Genomic DNA, 21,787 nt, shown 5'->3' on the forward strand with positions numbered 1-21,787 from the left:
TGAACAAGCCGGTTTACAATTTCATTTTTGGCACCAGTATTAAAACACTTTTTCAATACCTTGAGTGACCTTTTGCTCAAACACCAAAATAATATGCCCTGTCACAGTCAACAACAGTGGTTGTTTGTTCATGTGGTTAACCCTTTCAGACGCCACTTTATCCTGTTGATTGAAAACTTACTTTCGCCACATTTCTTGCATCTTCTGAATCATAAAAAGCTTACAGCTACAGAATAGATAAGAGTTTTCAATTCTTTAGTGAGTTTTGTCAAGTTTACAGAATGTGGACTACACACGAAAACTCACTACAGGAACATCATATATAAGAACATCAACTATTTTGTGTATTGAAAGCTTGAAAAGCAACTTACACAGCCATTTGAATATTATGCCTGGTGCATGACATTGTGAAAAACAATGAAAGTGAACCCCCTACATACAACAACATATTGACACCAAGCAAAAACACCCGAACGTCTACCTTCCGACCCATTTTACGAAAACATTTTGCACATGTTATCCAAAATTGCAACACAATTCCAATCATAAGTGTTTAAAGATATATGCGGCACATGTTAAATATGATTACTTTCATCAGTGCTTTTGCTGTTGATGTACTATCTTGGTGTACATAGCGTCTGAAAGGGTTAATAGAAAGAACTGTGAGGCTCTTTCAGAGGGAATGTGTGGGACATTGTCGCTGTTTATCGAAACCCTGTGAATCTATGACACAACTAAGCTGTTCGCAAAAACAATGCTGATGGAAACAACACCAGCTCGCGAAAGCTTTTTTTGTGTTGCATTATCTGAGTATAGTATACACTCGCTATTCCTGGAAATGATCAACCTATCTTTGTGTGCATCAGACTGCCAGTCACAAAGGTGCAGGTCTAATGTGTGCTGTGTTCTTTAGCTTTGAGCAACATTTCTTCATGGATAAAGGGAATAATTACTACCAAGTTCACATGCACAGACAATTTTACAAGTGTTAGTAGCGGCAGCACAGTTGAAGCAACACGTAGCTACAGTGCGTGCTATTATTTATGGCTTGAAGGGACACAAGAGCAAAAATTATCAGCCTCAATTAATACATTATTGCGCTAAGATAAAGAGCATACCACTGTTGCTGGAAGGAGAGCTTCCCAACTAATAATTTGATGGTCATTTTAGAGCACAGCACAAAGAACAATGACGGACAGAAGAAACGAACACACACCACGAAGCGCTGTCTTCGCAATAGACCCTCCAGTTGTTAGTACCGCTTTACATAGTTTTACCTTCAAAGCCATGTAGAACCAAATAGCCTAGTGTTGCACGCTTCCGCTGTACAAAGGTTTTGTAGGAAAGCAACTATATTTGGACTCATCAATTTCGTGCACTGCAGCAAACACACGTTGGCCAATCCGTAATGAGAGCAGTCTGTGTGTTCTTGGAGGGGGGGGGGGGGGGGAGGCTCTTCTATTTTGCGCTACTGATTCTTTGTGAAGCTACCAATGAAAGAGCGAAGTGGCATGTTTCCGTGACCAGTGGCCACAGTGCACAGGCTGCGCTCGAGACCAAGACATGGCATGTGGCATACTGGAAGCGCTAAGGTGCACAAATATGTGATTTGATGCAACTTTATGACCACAAGTAGCAGTAATATACGAAGTAGTTACTTCGTGGAAAATGTCGCAAATCAGAAACGCACAGGGTGAGTCTTATATGACCGTACTACTTGCACAGCTTCCGCAACGTTGGCTGCAATAAGAGGGTCTTAACACAAAACAGCAATCCATTCAATAATCAGAGTAGCAAAAAGGCACCATTTGCACTTCTCATGGGCACAGCAGGCTGTTGACAAAACTTGAGTGTCAACAACTCTGCACTGGACAAACCATGAGTGGCATTGCTTATGAACACAGTAAAAAGGCAGCAGCAAATGAGGCGTACTACTGCACACTAGATGCAATTGCACACAGCCTTGTGCAAACTAAACAAAATGCTATGCACCTGCACACAATCACACGAGTAATCAGTTGGGTTGCATCAGATGCTGGTTTAGTGACCTGCTCCACCAAGATTTTGTGCCACACACAGCTCTCTCTCTCTCCTGTCACAGCTGCGCAGCTTATAGGTGGTTGGCAAAGCTTTCAAAAAGCTCATTTGATTTTAAAGAAAAGTGAACAACCAGCCAGAACACCTGAGTTACACCATACCTGCCGATTCTCCCGAATTTTGTGTTGAGTTTACATGAATTTGGGCTCGCTTTACTATTTTACGAATGTTGTGTAAGTTCTATGAAAAATAATCTGTGTTTACGAAAACGTTTTGCTCGTCATTCCCCAAACCTTTTGCTGGAAGTCTAATGGTGAAAAGATGCAAGAGGGCCACTGGCTTCAAGCAAGTTTACACAGAAATACCAAAGTCACCGAAAAAGTAATAGTGATCTAAAAACAATGTGTTGCTTGTGTCCTGCATCTAAAGATGAATCATCATTAATAAAAGTGCGTATGTACCCCACAAAAGATGTGTGCTCAGGGTGGGCATAAAAAAAAATGTGTGCTATCCTCCACCCCCTCTGGGTGTCGTGTGTGCAGAATTTCACTAATCCTAAAGTTCACAGGTTGGCAGGTGTGTGTACATAATGCATAGCACCATACATTCTATCCAGGTGCACCTGATTGCACAACTATAAAGTGCCGTGGTGTCAAAAAGGCAAAGTAAATGCTATTCCAAAGGAACTGTTCAACACTAAATGAACTTCAGCACAAGCTTCAGTAGAACGAGCCTAGATACGTGATGCTTGGCAGATCTCCGACATGAACAGGTATCAACCTTGCCTTGGAGATGGTACTGCTGAAGTACACTGAAAAAGAAGAGAAATAAAGTGCATTGCACACCAGAAGCGGTGGTTTTATGCAACAATCGAAACTGCAAAAAATTGAGGCCTCTAATGCTGAAAATAGACTTCACTGTGTTAGAACAGGGCTAACTTGGATATCATGTTGGGTAAACAGCGCAACACAGACACGGACAAGATCTAAGAGAGTGACGCGACAAGCGCTGAAGGAAGTGACAGGTCAGCGCCTGTCCCGTCACTTCTTTACCTCTTGTCCGTGTCTGTGTTGCACTGCTTACCCAAGATGAAGCCAAACCAACTTGCCCAAATGTCAGTTTTGTTAACTTTGATATCATCGTCCATGCTGCCATCCTCGGTATTTGTGAATAACTAAGTATCTGACTCATGAAACAAACTTTCAATGCTTGCACGCTTACATAGCTGTTTAAGACTGCAAGCAAACTGCTCCAGCATGTGCAGCTGAATTCAAATAATCAGTATGTCCATCTATGGACACAATCTAGTAAAGAAAAATTCTAAAAATTTTCTCTATTAGTACAGCAACTATATTGGCTTTTCTTCTGATATCTTAGTGCCGTATGCTGGTTTTGTGGGTTCATGCAATAAGTAAACTGGGGCTTAAGAATGTGAAGTGCCCAGCTGCCACAATTTGTTCTTATCTCAACAAATGCACCTTTGCTCTGTACAGTGCCATGGTACCTTCTTTTTCAAGGAGCACGCCAAAGTAGATATTGTACCATCTGTTCTTTTAAGCTATACTGATTATGCAAAAAAAAAAAAATTCCATCACTTTAACTGGATCAAAATGACCCTTCGAAATCAACGCGAAAGAAATGAAGGGCAATAGACCCAGTAAAAGTGAGGTCTAAGTCTATTGTTCTTTTTAAAGTTTGATTCTTTATTCTTTTTCGACAATGACTACAGCTGAATTACATGGACACATGGATGCCACGTGCAAGACAATAGCAACGTTAGCCAAGATACAAGGATTCACTAATTGGTTTAATTATACTTTACGGCATATGTTGCATTTGCAGTATACAGATTATGCAAAAAAATGAATTCCATCTCTTTAACTGGATCAAAATGACCCTTCGAAATCAATGCGAAAGAAATGAAGGGCGATAGACCCAGTATCAGTGAGGTCCAAGTCTATTGTCCTTTTTGCCGTTTGATTTTTTTTTTTCTTTCGACAATGACTACAGCTGGATTACATGGGCACATGGATGCCACGTGCAAGACAATAGCAACGTTAGCCAAGATATAAGGGTTCACTAATTGATTTAATTATACTTTACGGCACATGTTGCATTTGCAGTATACAGATTATGCAAAAAAAATGAATTCCATCACTTTAACTGGATCAAAATGACCCTTCAAAATCAACGCGAAAGAAATGAAGGGCAATAGACCCAGTAACAGTGAGGTCCGAGTCTATTGTTCTTTTTACAGTTTGATTCTTTATTCTTTTTCGACAATGACTACAGCTGGATTACATGGACACATGGATGCCATGTGCAAGACAATAGCAATGGTAGCCAAGATATAAGGGTTCACTAACTGGTTTAATTATACTTTATGGCACATGCTGCATTTGCAGAGCTAAATCATGACTTAGTTATAAGTATATACTATTGAAGAAATTTTAGCAAAATGGCAGCGCTGGTAATTGGCAAATTTTCTTATTAGCAGCATTTAAATAGCACCTAAACATACGACATGTGAACGGAGTGGTTAGCAGATATGACGCAAGTCCCAGCACGCTGCATTTTTGACAAGCAGTAATGGCAATGCTTTTTTTTTTTTAATCTGTTTCAGTATCGAAAACGTCTTTTTCAAACCTTTCGTGATGCAACCACTCATGTTTCAAATCTAAAATTTTGCACAGAGGCTGCTCTTTATCTACTACCCAATCAGAAACTCGGCTTTTTACACGGCCCAAGCTTTCGTAGCAGTTGGCACTTAAAAAGGGTGTATACAAGGACCCAGTAGGTGCCCCATTAAGTAGGAGCTTGACAGGTGTTCAAAAATGTGAGCCCAGTTTTCAAGTTTTTGTATAACAGCACAATCCGCTCATGATGACATGTACAAAGTTGAAAATTCCTATTGCTACAATGGCCACTATTATATTTGGGCTGAACTATACGAAACTCCACAGTACCGACACATGCATGTACCACGGTCCTCCTGCGACCATGACGACGAAGTCCCCCGACAAAGGCCAAAATGACCAAACTCACAGGTACTCAACCGTGAGTGCACTCGCTCCACCCTCATTTCACAGGTGTGAGAAAGAGTGCTAGGTAATGCCGAAGGGTGTGAGTGAACAAAAGTGCGAATGGGAGTGAGTGCCGGCTAACGTGAGCACAAACAAAATTCATTGATGGTGACTTCAGTGAATGTGAACGTGAGCGACTGTCGGCGAATGTAAGTATGTATGTTAGCCGGCAAGTGCAAATGACGCAAGTGAATGAAAGTGACTACAAACGAGAGTGAGTGTTGAGAAGGCAGGAATGTGAGTGATTACTTACGAGTGTGAATTTACATGAGTGTGAGTACATAGGCTGCGAAAATATTCATGAGCGAGTACTAGAGTATTCGCTTATTCTGCTGACCTATGGCTACACTATTTGCTCAGAGGATGCTCTCCTGTACTGGTGAAACTGCACTGCATAATTTGAATGTGCTACATGTCAAGCAAGGCTTGATTCTGTGGGAGGCAAAGCTTGGCAATCACAGTGGGCACTACACCCAGCTGTTTCACTACATTGTTTTGACTGTGTGAAACTGCTGTTTCAATTTTAGAGGTGCTTGTATGGGTTTGTCTCAGACAATTTCAGCCAACCTTGGCATTGGTTACTTTATGGAATTGAAGTATTTTTCTTTTACTTCATGCCCACTGTTTTCAAAAGTTTTAGAGAAGTCCGGAATTGTTTCACTGTATCCGATACTTGAAAAGTCAGGCACACTGCTATATTCGGTCCCTTATCACATCGAGCCAAGAGAAAATGTGATGATGCTGAGGAAGCCAATTATTGTTACAAGCAACATACGGTTGTAGATGGCATTGTTACAGAAAAACTGTGCAGTGCTGAGAACATATACAGTTTTCCTCAGTAGCAGAAGCCCAGTGGTACCACGGAGTGAAAATGCAAAGGTTTGTTCAGGAAACACAGTGCAAAATGTCACAAAAATATTGCGGACCACATGGTGCTGTAAAGATACCAACTTTAGCAAGGAGCAGAAACACTTTTTTTGTTTGAATTTCACCATGTTAATGACTAACCCACATCTTTAACAAAGTACTGAGCAACAAAGAAATACTACAATTCAGAATACTTAGAATACAACATCCCGATGGCCGTCTCTTGCAGGCACTTACAGACGTCATTGGGCTTCAGAAGCACCGACACCTGACGGCAGTCACGGATGCAAAGTTCCGAGGGTTCAAGCACCACAAGCCGGTTTCCCTCTACTTGCACAAGCCAGGAACTTGAGAAGTCCGTTTCGGGCTGCGTAGGACACCACCACCAATTGCCTATTAACACTGATTTCTGAACAATCCCTGCAGACCGTTGGCAATTTCATCAATCTCTTGCGTCATCTCCAAAAGGAGGACAGGAAAGAAAAAAAGGTAGCAGAGAGGTCACACAAAAAAAACATCTCGTGGCCTTTGTGTGATTAGGATGCACTTGTGGGATTGTAGCAGAGACAAGTTTGCTGCTCTCTCTGCCATCTGCTTGTGTCAGAAATAGAAGCAGAGATAAGAAATGTTGGTGTGTTGGGTGTCACCCATGAGATTAGGAGTGCAGGATATAGTGAAGCTTGTGTTTGACAAGCAAGAATGTTCTCACGATACTCATAGCAAATTGACACCACTGCACATGCATCAGGAATGCTTTTGCACACAATCACTGGCAATGTCCGTGTGCTGTGGTCTGCACTGGGACTGAACCAGTGGCATGATGAGACTGTTTGATGAGCCGCAGCTGGGCATATCATTAGGGTTCGAAACTTTAGAACAAGTCGAATATTGTCCTATTCGATTTGCTTTTTGTACCGAGTAATCATTGTTTGCAAATTTTGATATTTTTTATAGTTTTTGAATACTTCACAGTGTCAAGTATGCAAGATCAAACATGAAACAGAAACAAAATGCAACTACTTTCATACTGGTCACAATAAGCAAAAACATGAAAAGGAATATAGTAAAGCACATTGCATCACATAGAAAGTCATACTTTTCCAGCCACACCACTGGATCATTCACACTCAAATTTGACTCAAACAAAGAATTTTATTGTAGGCTTTGTTTGGTAATATTTATGGATGCCGCACACGCATTCTGTATGGAATAAGTCAGACATTTGCACTGTTGCAACATGTTGCACCATACAGTGTTCAAAACTTTGTGCTTTTTCTACTGGGTTTGGTTGACTGGTTAATCAGATAATGCCTAAATCAGTGGTAAATATATAAATGTAACATATTAATATATATCAGAGGTTAAGTGTATCAATGTCCAGTTCTAGTTAGTACGATTTTGTTCACTACTCATGAAGGCTGCAAAACCAAGGGTTGCAGCATTATCAATTCTTGATCATTTACTCAACCAAATGCCCCTCCATCATCCTTAAAAAGCAACATTACATTCTAAACACTGGTCATCATCATCACCACCCTATTTTATGTACATTGCAGGATGAAGGTCTAACCCACCGATCTCCAATTACCTCCCTCTTGCATCAGCTGTCTCCATTTTATGTCTGCAAATTTCCTAATATCATCACACCATCTAGCCTTCTGCCATTCTCTATTACATATGCCTTCCCTTGGTGCTGATTCTGTAACTACATATATTACACGGCCTGCCCAACACCATTTCTTCATCTTAACCTCAACTAGAACTACCCCTGTCTGCTCTCTAACATATGCTACTTTCTGCCTCTTAAAGGGGCCCTGCAGTGCTCCCTAGAAAGCTTGTTGGGGGGGGGCACCGATAGCAACAGCACAGTGTGGCAATTTCGTGCACTTCGTACGTCGGCCGTGATGTCGATGTGCAGCACTGTGATAATTGGTTAAAAATGGAATGCGCAATTTCTGTTCGCATTATATAGTGAGTACTGTAACTACGGCATTACCTTTTACGTCTTTTTTTCTTCTTTAATTATGGCCTATTTACCACACAGCCATGCACAAGGTGTTGTAATCACGGGAATGACGCATCAACGTGCTGAGCTCATGGCACGCCAACGTCAGTTTCATGGGTGCTCTTTTAACGATAGAAGTGCATAGAAGTGACACTATGACCCTCCGAGATCGGACCGTGCACTTCCCAATTGCGGAGGCCATGGTGACACCATCAACATGCCGCGCCAGCCTGGAAACCACGGTGCGCCGACTTCCACTACATAACACCAATGCCCTGCTACCATTGGGCGCCACAGTTCTATGTCATGGGAGAGTGAAATGTGGCATTCTGAGCCACTAAAATTTGAGTTGAGGGCAGCTTTAACTTTGCTTGCACTTTGAAGTTTCCACAATGTGTGTTAATTATCATAACTCCTCTTGCTTTGTTATTTGGCATGCTGAGAAAACATCTGGAACAAGAACGGTGGCTTCAAAAAAGTGTTGCAGGTCCCCTTTAATGTTACATCTATCATTTTTTTTTTTCCCCATTGCTCATCATGTAGCCCTTAGTTGCATCTTAAACACTTTTGTTAACCTCCATGTTTCTGTATGTTAGTAGCGGTGGAATGCAACAGTTGTGCACTGATTACTTCAAGAATAGGCTTGCTGATCCAGACATTGTAATACCTGCCATATACCCTCCACCCCACTTTATTCTGTAGATTTCCTTCCTACGATTAGGGTCCTCGGTGACTAAAGATTGGCCTAGACACAGGTAGAACTCATAAAACCAGCAAAAACTTCAAATCGATATTACTGCGAAACCAATAAGGTGTGCAAAGTTCACGGAGTAGAGTCTGCGTCATACCAGATAGTAACTTGGTGCGTCGGGACCATCAAACAACAGGAATCTCTGCAGGGACACCTCAGAGACGTTTTGCACAAAGTAAGGCCTGTGAAAAACCTGCCTGAGAATGCGTGCAGCTGGAGGGGATGCCAGTTCCCTGTAAGACAGACGTTCAAAATTCGAAGGTCATGGTGCACTGCATCGACATGTATACTCTTTTAAGGCGCATGGTAAAGTTCATTTGAGTTGCCTAGGATAGCATAAAATCTGAACTCAGCTACGCTGATTGATTCATGCGGTTCAATGTCCCGAATGTGTTGAGGAATAAAGGGATACAAGGAGCCGGATTTGTTTTGTCATAATCATCTGAAGAAACAGACAGCAATGCCAGAGAAAGCATAGTGGAAATTAAATGCTATGTTTAATTGAAATGTAGAAATAAATAGGTAAAGAGAAATGAAAGCAGATGAAAAGATAACAGGAACATTGTAAAATGCAATTGTGAAGAATGCAGATTCTGTTACTACCAGCGGCAAGTTATATTTTCATCTACTTTTCATTTCCCTTTACCTTATTACTTCTACATTTCAATCAAACATAGCATTTAATTACCACTGCGCTTTCTATGGTTTCATTGTTTGTTCGTATCAATGTCCCAAAGCAACATAAGTGAAGATTATGAGAGAAGCCATAATAGGGAGCTGCAAATGAATTCAAACCATCGGGAGATGTTGAACACGCAGAGCTTGGTACACAAGCAATTTTTTTTTTTCCTTCCATATTGCATCCATTGGAATTTACCACCACAGCTGGGAATTGAGCCCACAGCCCTGTGCTTCTCAGCTTCAGAATGCTGTAACCGATAAGTCACTGCAGCAGCTTGATTGTGGATGTGTAAGGCCGCTACGTTACTGTAGCTAAGCACTGCACACTGTCCTGGCCCCACTTAACTCAAATGCCACAGTAGAAGTTAGGAATATGGTGAACAGATATGACAACATGTGCAAGGCATCCACATAGAAAGACAAAATTTGTTTGCATACTAATAAGTTAGAGGTGAGCTTTCTTAGACTTGCTGCACTGGGAAGGAAGAAAAAATGAGATTCACAGGGTGCGTTAACTGTGTTAAAATACTGCGGGTGTTAGGAAAGTGTCAAGCTGCCTACTTATTTGGAGTTGGCGCCTTCTCAGGAAGCAGGAAAAGGGCACTTACATTTATCAACACAAAAATCAAATTTGTAAGCATATTCCTTTGAATGATGTAATGTTGCACAGTGCAGACGCAATACATTTGTCGAGTCATAGGCATTTAACTTGTAGGCAAGGAAAATACAGAAGTTAGCTTACCACGATATATGAAAATAACGGTCATCCACCTGTTGCCACTTTCGCCAGTCAAGTAAATGGCGGGGTTCCTCCACACCATGGAGAGTGGAATAGAACTTGGCAGACGTATCATCTGTTAGTTCATGGTGTGCCTTTAAAAACTGATGCATGTGCTCTCCACTGATGTTGTGCTTCAGAGCATCCTAAACAGAGAATGGCAATTTCTAAATGTTCGACTCGCGTTCTTCACATACTAGTTCAGTTTCCGCCTCCAAAAGTAAAGCATACCTTTACAACAAATGGTACAAGGCTCCATACGTAATTCACGGCAATCTCGGAATGACCGGTCAAGTCGACAATTGCCTTGAAATTTTCGCACGGCCAACATTCCGATTCGTTCATTGGGTTGAAAAATGGATTATGAACCAGGCACTTTCTATCATGGTAATCTGAAATAAATCGAAACGGGACAGCCCAGTGCACGCTCGTTACCGGCCATGAGTGTCGAAGCTTTCGTATCGGAAGAAAAAAAAAAAAAAAAAAAAACTTACATGCTAACGATGGAAACTGGCTCAGCAATGGTAAGGCAAGTAACCGAGCAGTTCGAAGCCCAGGGTACATGTACATGTCGTATAACCTGTCTAGAGTCATGCCCTCGAAGCAAATGTGAAGGATGACTCTGAATGATACCAAGAGAATCAAGCACCACATCAGGATGTTTGTGACTCGCGCGCAGACACTTGTTGCTGAAGTGCTCGCACATGTTGGCGATCGTTTCCGTCTGAAGAACACCTCTTTGATGCATTCATCGACGGCGCTAGGTGGCATGTTGAGCCTCACTGCAGTGGCTAACAAAGTTCGTAGTTCTGCGCGAAACGAAGTTTTTGTGGTTTTCCTCCGCACGCTTCCAGAACGCATGGTGCCTGATAACGACTGCCGTTTAGCTTGTACGACTTGGGCAGTAGTGGACGGGCCAAGCGTACTACCTGGCTACGCTTCGGTAAAACATTGATGCATGAATCACGATCACGTTAGCAGCCTCACTCTGACAGCATCTGCCGCTTCTGCCTGCCTGTGCTGAGCCATGCATTTGCCTCCTTTGGCTGAGCCATTGCTCTCTCGCCCAACTTCTCTCTCTCTCTCTCGATATAGCTTCTGTAATGACTATGAATAATTGCACGAATATTGTCAAAGCGGTTACCGCTGCTCATGGGAGCAATGTACGACAGTTTTATTAACGTAATAACGCTGAACAATCGCAACGCAGTTATTGTGATGAATAACGGATTTATAGGATATTTTCGAATATACGCGTGTCCTGGGGGTGTAGCTCAGTGGTAGAGCGTTCGCTTCGCATGTGAAAGGCCCCGGGTTCGAACCCCGGCACCTCCACATAGGATGATTTTTTTTTTTTTCTCTCTCTAGCGTCAAAATTTTGTGTGAACTTCACTGGGATATGAGAAAAACGTGACTCGCAGCTAGCATAGACCGTGCCATAGACATAGCAAAAGAGCAGCTAGATTTCAATACCGGGTGTGTATCTGCCGGGGCTGATGCAATCCCCACTGGCGAAACAAACAAGTGCTGTAGTTAAATATTACAGCGAAATAGTGTACAACTACAGCTCTCCTTGCTACCGAATGACTAACAGTGTGACTTTTCATTGCTTAAGGTCGCTAGAGAGTGATGTTGTGAAGAACTATTTGCAACATCGGAGTCGCAACCATTTGCTTTGCATTCCTTTTTTTTTTTTTTTTTTTTTGGGGGGGGGGGGGGGGGGGGGGCTTTCGATAACAAAAACTACTAAGGTTTAGGGCAGTACCGTACTGTGATAAAATTTCGCAAGCACGTCATACTGCAATATATGTAACAGTCACATTCAATGATACGTACGGCTGTCGATTCTTTGTTTAGGCGCGGAAGGTTTTCTCTGGGTTTTTCCTTCTGCCAGCCTTGCTTCTGCTACCGGAAGGTGCCGGAAGCCTCTCGCTCACCCAGCTACCCTCCTCCTCGTTTTCGTGACGTCGACAACGTCGATTTCTGTGCACGGATGGATGTGACGTAGGAAACAGCCATTTTCATTTTCGACTTCAGCTGTGGAATACCGTGAGAAATGGTCTGCTGTAAAGTTGTCGTTCCGACAAGTGTTTCTTTAGCGTTCGACAGTGATTATTGCATTGTCAGCGGTTGTGACTGTGGCATGATTATCGCTGAGCTCGGTATTCGCACGGATCCTCGAATTCAGGGGGAGACCGCCCGTGGTAAGCCTTACCTCTGTTCCATCGGCAAGCCCGTGAAGTTCGAACCATGGTCCAAGTGGCGGTCCATGTGTAGGAACCATGTCGCCCTTCTCACAGGCGAATGGTGATTGCGTAGCAGCCACTGGAAACACCGGACAGATTCTCGCTGAGCCAAAATTTTGAGTGACGCAGCTGACTCATCGCGTGCCGTCATTCCGTGCTATGAGCCAGCCATGCCAAAAACGAGACATTGGCACGTGTGACCTGGTCGCCGCGAAGAATGCCGTAAAGAATGGCTTCTTGAAGCCTTTCAAGCGCGGCTACAGCTGTCCTGTTGTGGCCTGCAGAAACCCTACGCAAGAATTGCTGACCGGACGCTCAGCAAAAACGCGCGAAGATTGTAGTCGCAAGCGATCTGCCACCGACCGTAGTGGAACGGCGCAAGGACCGACAATGTGCATCGATAAGCCCCACGACCAACCCCGGGTCGCCTCTAGCCCCGAAAGTGTTGCGAACAACGCCGCGATGCCGTCCAAACAGAACCACCACCACCGGCGTCGGCGGCGACGCGCAAAGCCTGTGCGCGCGTCGTCGACAGCCGACGGCTCCGGTGCGGCAATGGCCGTGCCGCCAAGCGCTGCTGGCATTTGCATTGCGAGGTCCCCCACCAAGCAAGACATAATATTTCGCGTCGAAACGGCGTCGTCACGTCCAAGCAAAGTGGACCGAAAGAAAAAGCAGGTCAACGAGGCGCCTACTGCGCCGAAGGTGTCGTCTTCGCCGCCGTACGTCAATTCCGCCATCGCGTTCATTTTGGGAGGCAACGAAGACCTCAGCGAAACTGACAGCGATTGGGATGAAGTGGACGACGGTGCCGGAGGAACGAGCGACTTTTCCTTGGACGTCTTGGTGATGCCGCTGCTGAACAGTTTTCTTTCGGTGTCGGTGCTCTCCGACGCGTGTCCCAGTTTGCAGCGCCGTAACGGGGATCAAGTGGACGGTCGCCAGCCCGTGTCTCCGCTGGTGCAGGACGCCAACGAAAAGTGGAATCGAACGTATTACGGGGAAGACGTCGACAGGCCGCCACGCGCAGCAAAGGTGATGTGCCCGATAAGCGCTACTTGTAGTACGGCCGCTCTAAAAAGCCGCCGCGAGAAGCTAAAGTGCGGTCATGGAGAAAGGCCATCTTGATACGCGGCCTCGGGGCAAGGGAATGAGCGAGCCCGTTTGTCTCTGCGCATTTGCCCCCAATTGGAGGTGTTTGTTCCCGCCGGCATTACGTGTGCGAGTCGCTAATTATTGCTTTATTTCGTCGGTCCTGGTAGCCGGTAGATAAGGGCTGGAAAGTTGCCACGCCGGTATGATGTGGCGGCGGTAACAGCTGTTTCTTTTGCATACTCCTGAATCTCATTCGTTGGTGTAAAAAAGCAAGAGCTCATAGCATATTTATAACTTCTCTGCTATGTACTAAATAATTTCCCTGTGTGATCCAGTGGTTGGGGCTTTGTAGATCACTTTTGAGCATTTGCTAGAGCTGTAAATATCACCGAAAGTCGAGTATCGCTAAATATTTTAATGTACTGCAATTAAACGAAAGTTAGTAGCAATTCTGTATGTTAGTCACGCGATTCAAAAATGTATGAGCTCGCAAAGGATGAACTACATGGGCGTACAGCAGTGGCATACCGGCACCTAGACAGAAATATGTTTGTGCAACAAGTAGTGACTTGGGATTTTGGGTGTCATGATGTATGTGTCAGAATATCTGCAATTGTTTAGTGTAATGCACAAAACCGAAGAAAAGAATTGTTGCCCCTCTGTCAACAGCAAGCTTTGTTTTTCACTGGTGCACCTGCCTTTGCAATCTTTCTTTTTTTTCTTTGCCATGCTTCTAAGTTTCTTATTTTGACTACATCATTTATATTCGCATATTTTGTAGAAACTTGACATTGTGAAAAATTTGTGGCCAGTGATTTTTGCAAGCGTAGTAATAGCTAGTCTTCAGCAAAGTCATACAGCGTTAAACATTTTGAGTGAAATTGAAGTGGGAAGGCATAAGTGACGTGTACCAGCAATATATCTGTCTTTGATTCATCCTGCATCACTAAAGCCCACTTGTACTTAAGTGCAGGGGTATCACATTGTGTTCAGTTTGTGGTGGTTCCAACGGCTCATACACTATCAACATACTTTTGTGCTACCACAGTTAGATGTTATGAGAGTTTACTTTAGTGGAGCTGTTTATAAAAAATTCCAGCTACGCTTTGCTTATAGATTGCATACAACACGTTCCAGGCAAGTCGCGGCTTGCTAGCTTTCCAAGCCTTCCCTCAAAAACTTATTGCAAAATTTTTCACTGCTGATCCAAGGTCCCAAAGTTGCAGTCTCCTGGGTCGGTACAACGTAAAACTATTCCAATCTGTTTTTATTCCAAGTTGGCCATTAGCCCTCCGTAATAGGTCAGAGTGGTTCTGGTCCAGCCCGTATGAGTGGACGCCACGTCCACATATGCAGAGCCCGAGCCATTTTGACCTATAAAGGAGGGCTAATGGCCAATTTGGAATAAAAACAGATTGGAATAGTTTCACGGCCCATATGGGCAAAGCCCGAGCCATTTTGACCCATCAGAGAGGGTGATTGAAATAGTTTTACATTATACCGGCCCTGGTTCTAAAAATCAGAAATTTGTTGATGTATTAGCTGTTGGTGCACACATTTTTATTAAGAACTAGTGTGATGGCAGGTGATGTCAAGGTGGCGGTAATGGCAATGACAGCATCTGGTTCTGGGAGGCTGCACAGTGTCGCTACCACCATCTATGCCTACCAATTGCAATGTGAAGTGCGCCTTAATATGATCTTACCTCCAGTAGTACTGTGGAACTGGTCAGTAGGAATGATGTGAGGATTATTCACACTTGAGAGATGCAGTTAAACTGAAACAGTGCACACAGATGGGACAAGTGCAAAGATGTCCATTTGTCCAGCTTGCTTGCGCTGTTCGTCTTAGTGACTAAGGACTGCTCAACTGAAATTTCCTATCAATATTCATGAACAACTTTCAAATATTGAATTGAATACCGAATATTTTCTCATTCCTAAATAAAGTGAAATGCAGAGGTTACATGGAATCCGTTTGGTAGGAAGTTTGGATTGACCTTCGCAACTGAAATTCTGGTCAACTGAGGAGCTTGTAAATGAGAAAGCTGAAATGTAATCGTGTCTGTTGCATCTTGAAACTGTAATGAAACGTAGGAACCAGATGTAACTAGATGCTGGAAACGCAAAGGGGCTGTAATACTACAGCACTGTACATTTTTAAGCGGCGCAAACACGGTGAGATTGTCGAACTAATAAATTGCTTTCCTGAATTGAGAAAATAAATTTGTAGGCTGCATAAAGGCGAGGCATCCTTATTGCATGACTGGAATTTATTGAGCAGAAGTAAGCTACTCCATACGTTTGCTCGACAAGTAATGCTTCTCTGCAGCAATTGTGGCTCCCCTGTAGCAGAATCGTTCGAAGCTGTCACCCGATGCATCTGGTTTTCTCCTGTTATCTCTTATTATTCTAACAAAGATTGATACTTGAGAACCTCGAGTAGTGAATTTTCGAATTGAATGTGAATTGAATATCAAAGATTGTATTCAAAATTCCAGAGATTCACACGCCCCTACGACTATGTACAGGTAGCCTAGCAACAAACCCTTTTCCTCTCAGATCTAGTATTGAGTCTCAGTGACAGTGTCTACAACACTGCCGCTTGGAAGCAGTTCTGATCGAGGCTCTTGTGGTGAACCAATGTGGTGGGTGTGGCAATGTCAGTGCATACCCTCTGTATGGCAGCTCTTACATCTTGTAAAGTCTCTCTAAACATGCTGCAAAAAAAAAAAAAAAAAGCATGATGCGTTGCACATGTCGCTAACAGTTCCCACAAATGCTGAGGGATAGGTTTATTTGAAGGAATGGATAAAAGTATGGTAGGATGTGAAAAGAACTGTAGCTTAGGATAGTTGTTGCATGTTATACAAAAGGCAGCAGCTTAAAGCAAATGATAGTATGAAGACACCTGGTAGCATGGGGGCGAAATGCACAAAACACCCGTGTACTTAGATTTAGGTGCACGTTAAAGAACCCCAGGTGGTCCAAATTATTCCGGAGCCCCCCCCCCCACTACGGTGTGCCTCATAATCGGATGGTGGTTTCGGCACTTAAAACCCCATAATTTTTTTGACACCTGTAGCACATTGGACAAGTAGGGGTACTTATAACTGAGATTTTCCAAAAGCGTATATAGAATACATATAGCATATTCTGGTTGAGTGATCGGCACATATTTCTTTAGTTCATTCATTCTATCTTGATAGATTATCACATACATGTGGCTATCTGACAAAGCAGAGAACTGCCACAAATATCTAAAACAGCCAGAAACTAGGCTGCAATGTTTTTTTTTTTTTTTTCCTAATATATCAGGACAGAGACTGAACATGACATCATGGTAGCCATATTGGAGAATCATTCATGGCCTGCACTATGCTGCTGTAGATAGGCTGATTAGATTAATGTGGAGCCTATCACTCTGCTAGTGGTTAGTGCCAGCCATGTCATTGTTAGTGATCTTTTATCACTGATGATTCATGGGGGTCACCTTGGACAGTGAAACTAAATAAGTGAAAATTTTCAATGCTCTGAAGAGATGTATGCAATTAAGCATTTCACAATGGGGATGAGCCATCATTTTGTCTTTTTCCTTAAGACCATTAGTGGCAATAAGATGGTTTTATCTCTTTCAGCCTACACATTCAGTGTGGCGTTCAGGCAATATCCAGAAATTCATGGCCAATTTTCTAAACATTGATTACACCATAAAAGGCATCAAGAGATCGCCAAACTTTTCTTGGGCTTCATATTTCAGTTGGTACATTGTGGTGCCGTGTGCTGCTCGTTACCCTATGTGCTTGCAGGCATTTGCCAGAAGGGAAAGGTCCTGATTGAGCATTATAGTGCAGGTTATATTTTAAGCTCATACTTTGAATGTTGCTGAAGGCAACACACTATGCAAGCTTACAACAATGATGTCCTTGCAATATCTATAGGTCATCTTTTCTTATGCCTGTAGCCCCTCTATGCTCTTACAGGCATACATTTGTTGCATTTTACTGTTATGACTAAAGTTATTGCATGTGATCTTAGGCAATATAGTTGTTTCTACTTTATATGGTAAAATTTTGAGATTTCAATGATTATCAACTTGGCCAGTCTCATATTCAGAGTAGCTCTCGTGACAGAGAGGGCTGACGCAAGTACTGGCTAAGTGTTCGCATTTACTGTATCCTTGTCAGACAAACCGTTCGCTTGATGGGAGCTCTCTCTTGTTAATTTTGCAACTCCCTTTCTTTTTCTTTCTCTTCACATCATTGCAAGTAAGTGCGTGGTATCATTACAGGGCTTTTCCCCAGAGTCATACTTGCCATGCATGCACTGCTTGGCCACTCATGCATGACGCAATTTGACGCTTTCTTTATTCTTTTTTTTTTTTGCCAGTGCACCTATAAATGTTAAAGGAAAACCCGTCAGTGGTGGCCTTGATCTTCGATGCCCTTTTTCTTTTCATTCTAGACTGCAAATGCACTGCCAAGAGGTTAGTTACAGTTTGTCTGTATGTAGTGACGTGTTTTTTATTCGCACATTAAAATTCTTTTATGTTTACTACTGTTTCAAGATTGCTTTCGGAGTGGGGGGATGCACTGCATTGGTTCAGTAAAACGCTTATCATTGTTTACATAGTTTTGGGGAGCCTTCAGTTGCCAAGAGGCAGCAAAACCAGTCTGCGGAAACTGGCTCATTCAACAGTTAGGTGTGCGTACAATAATGATGTTCCATTCCAGGCCAACAAACAAGCCAAGTGTATTATTGAAAATGCAGGCCAAAAAATTTAGTCTTGTGAAATTTGAGTGAAAATAAAGCAGCTGTAAGTGCAGCATCATCCTTTTAAAGTTGTTAGTATAAAAGTTCCGTAGGTATTAGGATTCATAGAATGCTGCAGATTTGCGCTCCCCCATCTCACTTCATGTCCTCTTTACAACCAGTGTTTGTTTGGTCCCTGTTAGTGTCTTCCAGCACACAGTGCAAGGAAAATGAATGCACACCAATGAGCACAAGTCATCGCTGTTCTAAATGTATGGTGTATTCATTAAAGGGAATAAAACAATGTAATGCCAGTCTTACTGAAAGAAAGGCCTGAGGCATGGCATTTTGGCAGATATATCAACAGTTGAGCAGTTTTTAATTTTTTTTTTTTCCTTTTTTTTTATGTTGCAGGTCAACTTCCCTATGGGTGACAGGCTCATCGAGGTGCACAATGCGGATGACTTGGAGCGCAAGGGGCCTTGGGAACAAATTGCCTTGGACCGCCGTCGCTTCCAGTCCCGGGTAGCCTCCGTGGAAAGCGTGCTGGCTCCTGTGCTCTCTCCCGACCATCGACAGAAGGTCTACCAGAAGATCTACACATCAGCCGCAAAGTGAACTGCTGCTTGCTGCAATCTGTGCATTCTTTGCAAGGATACAAAAATTTACTTGAGTGCTGCAAGCTCAGCAGACTGTGTCAGCACCATTGACCGAGAGGAACTCGGTAAACTTCCATGCAAGCTGACTGAACTTTTTCTGCTGGTTGCAGGGTTTTCTGTTGTTTAATTGTGCAGCTGTGGGAGCAGCTTTCATTTATAATGCCTAGTCCTCCAGCTTGAGTGCTATCTTGAATAGTAATTTGCCCTTCATGTTGTTCCAAGTGTCCTACAAACTGAACTGTGCATTGAGTTTATTGCTTATGCCGTAATATTGACCGGGGGATGGTCCGTTCTAGCACCATAACTCAATTGTACAGTTTTCATTTTGTGGTTTCTGTGATGTTGGATCAGCTCGCTGCTCTGGTGGAACGGCACACTACTGCCAAGATCTTCCGTAGGCCCAGCATCCTCTGCTAAAAGTTCATATGCCACGGTTAGGGCAGCTGTGTAGGTATTGCAAGGCAGGAGGTGAGGTAGCCTGCAGGGTCTGCAACAATGCAAATTTGAGTGTTTTAATGTATATGACTACTCTCGCAGTGCTCGGTAAATTGAACCACTGGACGAACAAAGAACAGATAAGCTAGACTTCGCACATTAGAATTAAGGTTATCCAAATATTCGAAGAAAGAGACAGTATCTTCAGCTTACCAGTAAATTTTCTTTCGCAATGCATTCCACAGCATGCTCAAGTCTGTACAATGCTAGATAAAATGTATATTTTCACTAAACTTGAGAAAATAATATATTCCCAGGAAATGTGCACATGTGTAAAGAACAGAATTCCCTGTAAAAAGAAATCCCAATATATGCTGCAGCGACGTTTCGTTCATGTATGACAATGCACTGAAAAGTGCTGTGATGTGCTCCATGCTTATGCTGTTGTCCCTTGTGCTGTTTTTCTGATGTTTAAAGGATATTAAAAATGTAAATTTTGTTTTGATGTGGTGTAGATTTGTGCTTTTGTATTGCTGTTAAGACGTGTAACTAGAAGCTTTATTGCAAAAAGATATATAACTCGGCTACTGAGGTGCTGTGCTGCTGAGCGCAAGGTCGTAGGTTCGATCCCAGTCCTGGCAGCCGCATTCAAACGGGTGAAGAATGCTCGTCCACAGTGCGCAGAGTGCTTGTTTAAACGTCAAGTGGTCCAAATTAGTCCAGAGCCCCCCGCCCCACTACAGCATGCCTCATAATCAGATCATGGATTTGGCAAGCAATTAAAATTAATGCAAAATTTTGTGCTAATGACATCAATGCAATGTGTTAGATTTTGTTGTTCATTTGCTCCTCTAGTCTCCTAGTAGTGTACCTGCCACTTTGGATTTCCTGCAAGTTAAATGCAACTGATAGACTTCGGCAGCCTTACTACACGATCTTCCTTGTTTCACTTGGCAACTGCCTTCACACAGAATCCCTGCTTTTCCTCTCAAGTTCATTCAAAGCCATGAACACTGTCTTCTCGCTCCCACGTTCACTAATCGACAAGATCAGCTCTGCATGTGAAAATAGATTGCTACACTGTCTCCTTGGTGCTAATCTATTGAATATGTTCACTATATGGTCCGGTATCACATTCTCAAACAGTGGCCACCACCAGAAACCTGTAATTTTAAGTGAATTTGTCATTTATGGAAAATTCAGGGGGGGGGGGGGGGACTTGATTTTCTCCCCAGTTGCTTAGAATCAGGACAATTGCTGTCTTTTGCTGATTTTGTGAGTGAACCTGGGCCGGTATTTTGTAGCGATGCCTTTAATGTAATAATGCCTTTTCGCGCTTTGTCAGTGGTCAGAGCGACGGTCCGCTCGCGTTATCAGCGTTGATGTCGTGAGCGGACCGTCGCTCTGACCACTGACAAAGTGCGATAAGCGCGAAAAGGCATTACTTTAAAGGCATCGCTACAAAATAGCGGCCCTGGCCAAGGGGTTGGAATAACTGCTTGAAACACATGATTCGGTCTGATCAGGTAGAGCATTCCACCTGATTTACAGCTTCCTGCTAGTAGTTGCTAAAAATTATGGGCTGGCATAGTAATTTGGCAAGCTATAAACAATCCTTTTTTATCTCTCTCTCTCTCTATTTCACTTGAACTTCCTATGTTGTAGACTGCCAGGATCCTAATTTCAACAGAAACAGTCGGAGAAAACATTGAAAAATCGGAGAACTTGAAAATTACGATGTAGTGGACACCCTGTCCAAAACACAGCCCCAGGAGACATCACTGGCCTTGACATCGTGATCTGCTCATAATAGTTAATTTCGGGCTTCTGGGCGTAATACCTAAACAGAAGACTGAGCAGGAGAATGCTACTATAATCAACTAGCCCTGCTTTCTGTTCAGAGCAGTTTGCCAGCCAAATGAAAAGGTTGTGCCTGCTTCTCTTTTGACTGCCTCCCATATTTGCAACACTCATGTTGGATGTTCACGCCAAATGTGTGGATGTGATGTCAAACAGCTTTCATGTGGTGGCAGTACTGCACATCTAAATTTTTTAGGGGCGAAGCTCCTTAAAGCGGCACCCGTTCGTCCCTCGTCGTAGTCGTAGTGCGTAACCAGTCTTACGCTTTGACCTGCAAGGTGGTGCCGGTGGGAGATTTCTCCTGTGCGTTGTTGAACAATAAAAAATTCGCAGCGTGCGCGTTAACTAAAAGCCGAATTCTTCTGTCTCTCATTCCCCATTAGCAGCCATTGGCATGTTCCAGTAGGAAACGTTAGTACAAGTAGAAGTGTAAGTGTTAGCTAAAAGCCGACTTCTGCTGTCTCTCATTCCCAGTAGCAGCCATTGTTTACCTCCAAGGTAGTGCCTGGTGAGATTTTATGAATTGCTTAATAGATGGC

At 43.1% G+C, this 21,787-nt stretch overlaps 2 protein-coding genes and 1 non-coding gene across 3 annotated transcripts; 2 read left to right on the forward strand and 1 right to left on the reverse strand.

Moving 5' to 3' along the window:
* Positions 1 to 481: 481 nt before the first annotated feature.
* On the reverse strand, positions 482 to 11,551 carry LOC119450544 (uncharacterized). The gene is made up of 6 exons (XM_037714040.2): positions 10,697 to 11,551; positions 10,434 to 10,594; positions 10,167 to 10,348; positions 8,841 to 8,976; positions 6,225 to 6,354; positions 482 to 2,848 (listed from the first exon to the last, which is right to left on the reverse strand). The coding sequence occupies exons 1-6, from the start codon at positions 11,061 to 11,063 to the stop codon at positions 2,757 to 2,759; spliced, it is 1,068 nt and encodes a 355-aa protein (XP_037569968.1). The 5' UTR covers positions 11,064 to 11,551; the 3' UTR covers positions 482 to 2,756.
* Positions 11,466 to 11,537, forward strand: Trnaa-cgc (transfer RNA alanine (anticodon CGC)). The gene has a single exon. It is a non-coding gene; the product is annotated as a tRNA-Ala (tRNA).
* A 641-nt stretch (positions 11,552 to 12,192) lies between the features above and the next one.
* Positions 12,193 to 19,891, forward strand: LOC119450543 (uncharacterized). Its single transcript, XM_037714039.2, has 2 exons — positions 12,193 to 13,483; positions 18,709 to 19,891. The coding sequence occupies exons 1-2, from the start codon at positions 12,608 to 12,610 to the stop codon at positions 18,910 to 18,912; spliced, it is 1,080 nt and encodes a 359-aa protein (XP_037569967.1). The 5' UTR covers positions 12,193 to 12,607; the 3' UTR covers positions 18,913 to 19,891.
* Positions 19,892 to 21,787: the final 1,896 nt, after the last annotated feature.

This window comes from Dermacentor silvarum, chromosome 4, assembly GCF_013339745.2.
Source record: "Dermacentor silvarum isolate Dsil-2018 chromosome 4, BIME_Dsil_1.4, whole genome shotgun sequence".
NCBI lineage: Eukaryota > Metazoa > Arthropoda > Arachnida > Ixodida > Ixodidae > Dermacentor > Dermacentor silvarum.

Excerpts from the sequence above, each read along its gene's own strand:
- LOC119450544 (XM_037714040.2), bottom strand. The coding sequence starts at position 11,063 with ATGCGTTCTGGAAGCGTGCGGAGGAAAACCACAAAAACTTCGTTTCGC. Across the intron at positions 10,595-10,696 it reads CCAGTTTCCATCGTTAGCAT|ATTACCATGATAGAAAGTGC; the intron begins GTAAGTTTTTTT and ends GATTTATTTCAG. Across the intron at positions 10,349-10,433 it reads TTGTACCATTTGTTGTAAAG|GATGCTCTGAAGCACAACAT; the intron begins GTATGCTTTACT and ends TTCTCTGTTTAG.
- LOC119450543 (XM_037714039.2), top strand. The coding sequence starts at position 12,608 with ATGAGCCAGCCATGCCAAAAACGAGACATTGGCACGTGTGACCTGGTC. Across the intron at positions 13,484-18,708 it reads GGCCGCCACGCGCAGCAAAG|GTCAACTTCCCTATGGGTGA; the intron begins GTGATGTGCCCG and ends TTTATGTTGCAG.